The sequence below is a fragment of the Trichechus manatus genome, unplaced genomic scaffold (assembly GCF_000243295.1).
Source record: "Trichechus manatus latirostris isolate Lorelei unplaced genomic scaffold, TriManLat1.0 scaffold00037, whole genome shotgun sequence".
Classification (NCBI taxonomy): domain Eukaryota; kingdom Metazoa; phylum Chordata; class Mammalia; order Sirenia; family Trichechidae; genus Trichechus; species Trichechus manatus.
Window position 1 is genome coordinate 5,834,014 of NW_004443973.1, and position 11,394 is coordinate 5,845,407.

At 37.1% G+C, this 11,394-nt stretch overlaps 1 protein-coding gene across 1 annotated transcript in view; it reads right to left on the reverse strand.

Moving 5' to 3' along the window:
* Positions 1-11,394, reverse strand: part of OSBPL6 (oxysterol binding protein like 6) — a 137,931-nt gene that overhangs the window by 46,011 nt on the left and 80,526 nt on the right. The window contains exons 9-10 of the mRNA XM_023730493.1: positions 4,174-4,277; positions 3,513-3,605 (exon numbers count right to left, since the gene is read on the reverse strand). Coding sequence (XP_023586261.1) covers positions 3,513-3,605; positions 4,174-4,277 — 197 coding nt within the window. The remainder of the gene's footprint in view (positions 1-3,512; positions 3,606-4,173; positions 4,278-11,394) is intronic.

Genomic DNA, 11,394 nt, shown 5'->3' on the forward strand with positions numbered 1-11,394 from the left:
GAATGGCATCAGATATGCTCCTATGTACTTCCTACTATTCCTATCCTCTCCAACATCTAGGGGTCAAGTATTTAATGTATGCTAATAGCAACACAGAAGATCTAGCAGCTCTTTCTTCTACAGCAACTCCTTTTTAAATCATTCCCTCCTTGCTCCCCTCTACCCATTTAAGCCACAGCCAAACTTATGTCATAATGATGATGTTGAGATTTCCATTAGGGCAAGAAAATTTTAAGTTTGGAAGATAGGAAATCCTTTTTCTAAAAGGTAATCCCCACACAGCCTTCTAGAACAAATGTTGCCTTCAATGAGTAACACACTGGGTGGGTTCCTGAGGCCAACCTCCCAATGGCTTCCAGCAGAAATATGACCATACAGGCCCAGAATTTAACTCTTGCATTAAAATCAGTAGCACATTCTAGTATGTGCAAAAATAAGCAATTAAATATCTAGTAAAATATGTCTTCACTTTTACTTTTCTGAGATCAATTTTTTAAATGATCTATTTTGTAGTTATTTCAAAATGACTACTACTATGGAATGTTCAAAGCAAAGTTCAGTGAAACATTAACAACAACAATAGTAGTAACAATAACAAACACAACTAAATAGTCTAGGTTCCCTCACATATGGCTGGTATGATAGAAGTTACAATTGTTGTTGTTGTTAGTTGCTGTGGAGTCGATTCTGACTCATGGCAACCTCATGTGTTGCAGAGTAGAACTCTTTTATAGGGTTTTCAAGACGGTGACCTTTCAGAAGCAGATCGCCAAGTCTGTCTTCCGAGATGCCTCTGGGTGGGTTCGAACTGCCAACCTTTTGGCTAGCAGTTGAGCTCTTAACTGTTGGTGCCACCCAGGGACTCCTAAAGTTGTAATACATAGGATGAGAAATGAGCTACTCACTACAAAGCCCCTCAAATTGGCTGAGACAATGAATATTAGAGAAGATGGTTCAAGTAATAAGATGATTATGAGCTCAAAACAAATACTTGGCGCCATTAGAATGGATTCCACGTAATGGTTTGAAGAAGACTGGAGGGACCCCAGAAGACATGGCCCCTAGACTCTAGTTAGCCCAAAACTAAAACCATTCCTAAGGCCAACTCTTCAGACAAAGATTAGACTGGATTATAGGACATAAAATGATACTCGTGAAGAGTGTGCTTCTTAGCTCAAGTAGATACATAAGACTAAATGGTCAGCTCCTATCTGAAGGAGAGATGAGAAGGCAGACAGGGTCAGGAGCTGGTTGAATGATCATGGGAAATCAGGGGTGGAAAGTAGGAGTGTGCTGTCAAAGTATAGACAGAGCAACAAGGGTCAAATAACAATGTACGTATAAATTTTTGTATGAGAGACTAACCGAATTGTAAACTTTCACTTAAACCACAACAATTAGAAAAAAAAAGAATGCATTCCACAGTCACGAAACATTTAAAATGGGGGGGGTAGGGTGGGGAGACAACTATGTGTTAGAGTGGGAGAAGGCGATGGGCATGTTTTAGCCCACTACAGTAAAGATAAATGCTATGTCTTTCTGTAGGCAAAATACTGATGAGAAATGATATTCAATGTTGGTCACAGTCACACTTGAATGAACTTATGATTTCCCAGCCAAGCGTACACACTGAAGAAACTTCCGAGTAACTTCTGAGTAATTGAGCATGAGCATCCTAAGAACTCCTGGAAGGTCTATTGGCTTCCATGGGCAGAAAAGGTCCAGGGATGTACCAAGTTCTGTAGCACTCACTCCTATGATACCTTTTGTTTTACTAGTACATGTGAAAATGGGGTTTCTCTGGGAGTGATTAACAGCTCACTGCCACCCATAAGTCTATCTATTTCTACCTGGGAGTTGGAACTGAATTGCCCATGTTTTAAGGGGCAAAAGTTTTCTTTTGGCCTGGAGATGAGATCATTTCAATTTCCTTTAAAAATAACTAGAATCAGAAGGGCCATCTTGTTACTCTTTGGCAAAACGAAAACAGAGCAAAACAGCATGAATAAAAATGTAAAAACAAATAAACCACCCAAAGATGTGGCAGGAATATAAATGAGGAGTATTTTCCTGCTTTTTAAGCGATTTCGATGACTCATAAGAAGCCTGTGACTAGGAGGAATATTCACGGTTGCATTCTGTTCCCCCTTCAGAAAAAAAACTGAGCCATGTGGGTATTATAGTGGGCCTCATAGCTGCAGCAGGAAGGCCAGGGGCACTACACTCAGACTCACTGAGAATCAACCTATTCAAGACAACAGCTGTGAACGAGACAGCTATTCCACAGCAAACCTTGTAAACATAAGACTGAAATAATATTTATCCACAACTGTATACGTTCATATGTTAGCCTTCTCAATTATTTTATTTATAATGGTTCTTTTTTTTCCCCTGGCTATGATAACCATAGATACCATGCCTAAAAAAACAAAACAAAACAAACTAGACAATCACAAGCTCAAAACAAACAAAACTGCCAAAAGCAATTTTAGGTAATTTTTTGTGTGAATAATTTGGCACATTTGTCTCTACAGTACTAATTTTATGAACAGAATGGAAAACACACAAAAACATAATGAACAAAGAAACAAAAAATTGTGTTCATAGAATATGGACATTTTAAATAAAAAAAAAATGGCTCTTTCGTGTTTATGAAGGTTTATTTTCAAATACATTAGATAAGCAAGCAAAGCAACAAGAGTTTGTTATTGACACATTCAGAATTACAATATAAAGAATGTTATCAATGTAGTCAGAATTAGAGAAGGATTATTTTGTTACTCACAAGATACAGAAGAAAGTTGAAAAGCAGTTCTTTTTGTATTAGAATATAAATTGATTTATAGTATAATAAAAAGAAAAGCAAAATCATAAGGGTCCATTATAATACCAAGCTAGTATGACAGTAGTGGAGATTCTAGTTTAAAGATCTGAAAGTAATATTTATGACATAAGAGGTTTTAGGCATTTACCCTATTTCATATCATTGTAATACAATAACATAATAGGGTCTTATTTTAAAAATTTAAAACTACACATTTCAAATATATAATTTATTTCAAATAACTTTCAAGTGACTTTATCATGAAACGTTAAGACTTTAGTTCAAATTTTAAAAGTGACTGTTGATGGCCAGATAATATCTATTTTTGAAGAATCACAGAATTTTAGAGCTGAAAGGAAATTCAGAGATCATCAAGTTAACTCCATCACTTAACCCAGAAGCAAATGGAAGCCCAGAAAATTTAACTGCAATGCATGAAATTATACTGTGTGGAAATCACAGTGATGACTAGAAACCTCGGTTTGTTGATTTCTAGTCTAGAGCGCCCCCACCCCTTTTCTTGAAAGATAAAAGTTTGGACAAAGCTAATTATTAAACTCAGTTTGAATAGCACTGGCTTTAAAGCAGTTAAGCTGCTCTCTCAATAGGAACTCCCATTAACTGATATATATTGGCTAATATTTTAAAAGGATATAAAATATGAATGAAGGAAAGGAAAAGTCTGTACCTGCAGTTGTATTTTTGTATCTTTGCTGACGCTTTTTGTTCTCCATCGTCTTGTGACCCGCTTGTCTTTCTTTGAAATATCTACACAGTTAGCCTACATTACACAAATAGTTAAAAGCAACAAAGTACTGTTAAGTTCACACAAATGATACCAATACAGACAGAGAGAGCACAGCAAGTTAGCAAAGATAATTGTTAGACACCTATAAGCAAACCAGCCAGGAAAGAATGGTATGTCTGATGCACAGTGGGCATTCAAAGCACAGGCAAGAACTTAATTACAAAATGTACTTTTCTGATATACAAAATGGAAATAGTATTAGAGAATTTTAGCATTTTTTTTCCTATGGGGAAGGATCGTAATAATTCTGGATATCTCAATGATATCATTTAAGTTGTCATTTCTAATGTAACACAAAAATGGAAGAATAATTCAGATATTTATTACTTCTAGTTTGTATTTTAATGTAAAACATTTTAAAATAGTCAAATTAATTAACCCAATGACCAAGATTTAAAAATATTAATAACTCCAGAATATAAACTAGTCTGTACTATAGCTATTTCCCTTTAAACACTACCTTATGTATTCATAGAAAAATCCAGTAAAAATTATGAGATCGTATCTTAAATCCTTCAACCAGCAGCAGTAATATGTTTACCTGCATGTCAGTAAAGTTAGGTGCTGACTGAGTTCTCTGCAGTATTTCCAAATTTTGAAGGAGTTTGCTAAGTTCCACAAGGTTTGACTGGCAGTGTGCAAGGTCTAATAAAAATCAGAAATAAAAATGTGTTAGTACGGGGCGGTGGGGGGGGAGTGGTGGTGGTAGAAGTGGTAATAAAAAGGAGTCAATCCAAATTATGGTAAATATAAGTAGGTGAATCTGTATTTTTATAATGATATTGGCAAATGAAACCAAACAGACCCTTTTTCTGGTTTAAAATTATAAGACCATTGATTATTCAAGATAATTTCAAAGTCCACCCTTACCAATTACCAGCTATTAGTATAGAGAGCCATTAAAATCTAAATCAAATCGTGTATGCTCACTTTCCTGCTGGGAAGGCCCTAGTCACATGAGAAGCACACTCAAGGGACCTTCAGCAACCCTGGTTCTATCCTTAGGAACCTGCTCACCTGCTCCTACTAAAATGGAACTTGGGTGGAGTTGAAAGACAAGTTCAGAAAACACGATGAACACAAAATCAGATAAACATTCATACATAATTTAGCTCGCTAACAATAGTACAATGAATTATTTCTTTAAAATCTATTGGAGACATTTCATTAAGCCAAAGATTCTTGAAGTGTGGTCTCCCGTTCAGCAACATCAGCATCATTTGGGAACTTGTCAGAGAAGAATCTCAGAAACCACCTCAGACCTGCTGAATCAGAAACGATGGGGTAGGGCCCAGCACCTTGTGTTTTAGTCAACTCCCCGTGCTAAACTTTGCCCTAAATAATTTGTGATTACAGTGACGTTATTATTCTGTCACATTTAAAGAAGCAGTATATAACTCATCCCCTTTCAGAGAATCATTCTACCTTAGATAACATACATATAAGCTAAACCAAAAAAGAGATGGTTTGAGTGGATTAGAGTTGTTGACAACTAAATTACATTAATTTGAAAAACATTGTTTTTTGACTAATTATATATTTTAATTACCTAACAAAACAGTCAGACTGGTGGAATTTCTAAAATATATTATTCCTGAATTAACATCCATTAGAGAGTAAATTAAAAGAGAAAAAGACAATATATTATTGTGTTTGATGTTTTCACACGTCATTTAATTTCAATTTTTTATCAGTGAAAATGGTCCTCGGTAGGTCCTTATGTGCCTAGATCCTGCCTGAAGTTAGAATTGACAAAGATGAAATTTCTCTGAAAGGTTATTAGCCTTAGTGTATACGTATGATAATTCTGTGGCTGGCAGAATTAAAACCTCTAGTCTACTTACCTGTTCTCACCTCCTACTGTGTAAAATTAGTCAAATTATATAAATCTCAGAAATGAAGGAATAGTTTAAGACGACTGCAGTGGGCATCCAAATCATTCTGTCTGAATGAACATTTAGGATGAAAAAAATATTTTTAATTTAATTTTTATTCTTCTGGTGTATTTGGAAGAAGTGAGACTTTTTAAAGATCTGCATAATAAAATAAGATGTCACCCTTTAGAAAAAATTGACCTTTTAGTATGTGAAATTAAACATAGTAAAGAATACTAAGTTATTAGCATTAATTACTCCACATTAAACATTTAGAACATGCCTTCCAGGCATGTGATTACTTTTGCACGTGTACTCTTATGAACAGACTGCAACAGGGCAGGCCTATAAATCTATGCTAAATTATAAAGTGGTTGTTCTTATCTTTGAGGCCTCTGGGTAAAAATTTCATTTTTATTACCCTTGCTTGTTATTAAATCTTAAAGATCTGAATTGTTACCTATATTGTATAGCCAGCAAAACATGGCTGTTAAACATGGCTAAAGATTAAGTAAGGTCAATAAATATAGGTAGTTGTGTTTGGGGGCTTTTGTATATTTTTTTTTGTGGTGTTTTTTTAAACATTTCATAACTTTACTAACTGCTTCATCTTAGAGAAAAGACATATAAATTCATATATCAGTAGCTAAAAAGCCTACATAACTTCATTTTCTATCAAATAAAAGGCAATATTTTGTCCCATGTATGGAAAAATACAAAAAAAGATTCACAGATAGGCATTGTAATTGTTACAATAAAAAAAACAGAGAATGAATAAAGAGGTTAACTGCTACGAGGACTCTTATACATAAGTCCCTCCTCTCAGCAGCTATGACTCATGACAGAGCCCTGGTGTCCAACTGCCACTGCAGTTCTTCCAGGAAATGCTTCGTCATCAATGGTCTTTGGATTCCTTCATGGAGAAAATCGTCTGAAGGAGGTGCAGGAGGAAGACAGTATTGACAAGACAATGGAGCAGCTCTCTGCCACCCCTTCCTGGCTTTCGATGAAAATAAGTTAAGGTGAACTGTGTCCCCCCAAAATATGTGTCGTAAATCCTAACCGCTGTAGTGGTTATAATCCCATTTGCGAATGGAGTTTCTTTGTTATGTTAATGAGGCAGTATTAGTGTAGAGTGTGTCTTAAATCAATCTCTTCTGAAATACGCAAGAGCAGGTGAAGCAAGCAAGCGCAGTTTGAGGGAAGACAGATGTCATGCTACATGAGATCTCCAAGAAACCAAGGAACAGAAGCTTAAGAGATAAGGACCTTCCCCCAGAGTGAACAGAGAAAGCTTTTCCCTAGAGCTGGTGCCCTCAATTCAGATTTCTAGCCTCATAAACAGTGAGAAAATAAATCTCCATTTTTTTAACCTTCCCACTTGTATATTTCTGTTATAGCGGCACTAGATAACAAAGACAGTGGCTCAGAAGGCAAGGAAATTCAGAAGATAAAAGGGAGAGAAAGAGGGAGAAAAGTTGTGCAAAGAAGGGAAAGGGAGTAGATGGAAGAGGTTGTTGTTAAAAAAAAAAAACAAGAAAAACCTGGCCTGACAGAGACTGGAGAAATACCGAGAGTATGGCCCCCGGACACCCTTTTAGCTCAGTAATGAAGTCACTTCTGAGCTTCACCCTTTAGCCAAAGATTAGACAGGCCCATAAAACAAAACGAGACTTAAAGGGGCACACCAGCCCAGGGCAAGGATGAGAAGGCAGCGGGGGGACAGGAAAGCTGGTAATAGGGAACCCAAGGTCGAGGAGGGAGTGTTGACATGTCGTGGGGTTGGTAACCAAGATCACAAAACAATATGTGTACTAACTGTTCAATGAAAAGCTAGTTTGTTCTGTAAACCTTCATCTAAAGTACAATTTAAAAAAAAAACAAAACTCGAAACCTGTTGCTGTCAAGTAGATTCCGACTCATAGCAACACTACAGGACAGAGTAGAATTGCCCCATAGAGTTTCCAAGGAGCGGCTGGTAGATTTGAACTGCCAACCTTTCGGTTAGCAGCCAAACGCTAAACCACTGTGCCACCAGGGCCCCAGTTGTTTTTGTTAGGTGATGTCAAGCTGATTTTGACTCATAGTGACCCCATGTGACAGAGCAGAACTGCCCCATAGGGTTTTCTTGACAGTAATCTTTACGAAAACAGATTGCCAGGTTGCCTACCTTTGGTTAGCAGCCATGTGCCCAGCCGTTTGCACCACCAGGGACTCCTCAGACAAAATACGAGAAGGGAAACGGATAGAAAAGGACCTAAGTTCTAACATACATTTCAAAGAGCAAAACCACATGGTAAGCACTGTGCTGGTAGGGACTTTAACATTATCTTTGTTATCATCCACTGAACCTTCTACACAGTATATATTGTATTTATGTTGTTGCTGTTGACTGCTGCTGTCAAGTCGACTCTGACTCATGATAACCTTATGTACAACAGAATAAAGTGTTGCCCGGTCCTGAGATATCCTCACAATTGCTAGCATGTTTGACTTCATCATTGCAGGTAGTCCCAACATATCTCACCGAGGGCCTTTTATGCTCTTGCTGGCCCCCTACTTCGTCAAACATATCCTCCTCTAGTGATTGATCCCTGCTGATGACATGTCCAAAACAAGCGAGTTGGACAATGCTCTGCTGTGATCCATAAGATTTTCATTGGCTAATTTTCGGAAGTAGACTGCCAGGCCTTTTTTCCTCATCTACTTAGTCTAGAAAATCTGCTGAAACCTATCCACCATGGGTGACCCTGCTGGTATTTGAAATACTGGTGTCATAGCTTCCAGCATCATAGCAACAAACAAGTCACCACAGTATGACAAACATACATTCATATGTCTTAATAACTGTGATTATTCTACACAAATGGTGCTTTGTATGCACTACGTTGTTGCTGTTGAGTCAATTCTGACGATAGAAATCTGGAAATAGGCTTAATATGATCAAAATTTCAACCTTTCTTCTAGCAGAGTGGAAGGAGAACTTTGTGAGTGAACTTAATTCAAGGCAAAGGACCCAAAACTAAGTCAGGAGACATCAATTTACATCTTGGGCCACAGTTTCCTCATCTGTCAAGTGATGACATTAACACTGACCTTACCTACCCTCTTAATTTAAAAGTAGCAACTGAGATAGTAGATGAGAAAGTTCTATGAAAATCAGAAATAGTCTTTAAGTAGTACTGATCCTACTATGTCTAACTGCACTGACGGAGTCTTAACGTGGAACAGGCCATACCATTCCTCACCACTTTCATCATATAAAATATGGAAGTAATAAAGTCCTTGGCAGGATTTTACTGGTTGCCTAAGTGCCTGGCTGTATATAAGGATGTTAAAGATTTACTCAAGAAAATAAAAATATCTTTAAAAAAAATTTCTGGAATTTCATTAAATAAGATTAAATCTAATTTTAGAATCTGAACAAAAGCAAAAATTATGCCAAGGAAGGCCTACCTAGACTTTTTCTATAATAGTTAAAAATTAGAAACTTAAATATCAAACAGTTTACTTAATTTCTTATCATGCCCTGCCTTGTTCCAAAAAGAAATATGTCGTTCAGCTGTGGGATGGTTAAATAAATTACAGTACATCCATAGTCATTCATTCATTTAAGTACTATTGCTTCGGAAGACACTGTGCACCCATACAGTTTTTTAAGCACAGGGACTACAACCATCAGATAATATTCGTGGAGTCAACATTCTGGTGAGAGAGAAAAAAAAAATCGTGACGTATGCAATAAACAATCTGTATGTTGAACTATTATGTATGCATTTTTAATGATGGCATATACAGCTGTATATACAAATGGACATAAATGCTTTTATGAAAAAAAAATGTGCTCCAACTTCCAAGCAATCACTTAGATACTTGAGAAGACCTGGACTGATGTAAGTCCACATTTATGAACAGCTAGCCGTTTTAAGTATCAAGATTATAATTCAGATATATTATGAGTTTAATAAGATGTTAACATGATAAGCCTTTGAAATGCAACCAATCTCAATACTGGGGGCAAATGATCAGCACAGATTTAAAAAAAAAAGTGTCATGGAGTTTAGGAAAGGATAGTTTGAGGTCATTAGAGCATACTTCAAAGACAGTGGAAATTATTCTGGGTCTGGAAGATTGATGAGAAAGATTTGGCAAAACAGAAAGGTAGAGAAGGGCAGACAGGGCACTCCAGGTTGGGAAGAACAATCTGTGCAAGGGCATGGAGGTGAGGATGTGCAGTATGTTCAAGAAAGTGCAATCAAGTTTAGCTGGTCTATGGCCTCTCTTCAAGGGACCCATAAAAGGCAAAGCTGAAAGAATAAGCAGGGCCAAAAACCTGAAAGCTTAGATGCTAAGTGCTGGACTAAGCAGTTTAAACTAAAGACCTAGAGCAATGGAGAACCACTGAAGGATTTTTTGCATAAAATCTGTTTTAAGAAATATCAGTCTTGAGGGAGCATTGTGTAGTGGAAAAAGAACTGGCTTTGCGGTTAGCTAAATGTGCACTGCCTGCAGTCCCAGCCTCTCCACCATGGCAGCTATGTGATTTTGGATAAATTCCTTAACCTCCATGTGCTTCACTCTCCTCATCTGCAGAGCGGGAGTAATGGCAATACTGCACTAAATCCTGGAGGAGAACTGAAAGGTGGGACAGAGGACACAGGAAGATAAGAAAGGATGAAGAAAAAGAGAATCAACCCAGAGACTGGAGAAAGGGGCATGAGGGGGATGGGGCTCAGAGGTATTTTGAAGCAGAGAGGGAGAGAGAGAAGTGCATCAAAGCCCATGCCTACTCATTTGATCAGATGAATGGATACTGTCCCAATTGATGGTCTCAATCTTTTCAGTAACAGAAGTGGTGAGATTGTATGCCACAAGTGTGTGTAATGCTGCAGAAGTTAGAAGAGAGGATGAAATACCTAAAGCCCCTGCTGAGGCAAACTTGCAGAGTTCTAGAAAAATGAGGTTTGGCTTCTTTCCTCAACCTGAATTTAATACACTCAAATTAATGTCTGTGTGTTTTGTGAATACATCCAAGTAAAACCCTTTTAGTGGAATGTCAGCTGGACATAACTTATAAATATGACATCCCTCTTAAAATCATATTTTCACATGAAGATAGAGTTTGGGATATTGTTGTCTCAAGGGGCTGACAGAAATGCTGCAGACTTCTGGAATTCACAGACTAGTAGAGTAAAAAATATGTGTGTGTGTGTATGTATATATACATATACATATATATGTGTGTGTGTATATATATATATATTTTCTGGATTGGGGATCAACATAAATTTACAGATTTTAATTTTTTAAGTGAGGACATCAAAATATAATGTAACATCTACTTTCACCATAATCTCATAAAACAAAAAAGCTTCTGTTAAGGGTGATGGTATAATTCGGGAATGGATAAGGGTGGTTGAACATGATGAACACAATGTCGCTCAACTATACGTATGAAGATTGGTGAAACGTCAAATGCTCTGTTACATATATTTTTACCACAATTAAAATAAAAGTTAGGCCCAAAATAATATCAAAATAATTTTTAAAAAGTTAAATCAATTTAGCCTTATAAAATACTATATACACTGCCTTTGTTTTTCTCATTTTTGAAAGTACAATGCAAACTGTCTCAGAATAGAAATGGTGTGGGGCCAAGATGGCAGAGTAGTCAGACGGCTTCCTATGTCCCTCTTAAAACAAAGACCTGAAAAAACAAGTGAATTGATTGTATATAAATATCTAGGAGCCCTGAACAAGGCGAAGTTGAGGAATCAGACTGAGTGATGCGGGGGGAAAGAGAGGGAGAGAGATGGTTTGGAAGCAGCGAGGAGTTGCCTGACCTGACTTGGTGGGAGCCGCAACCCTTCAGCCCACATCAGCTCAGG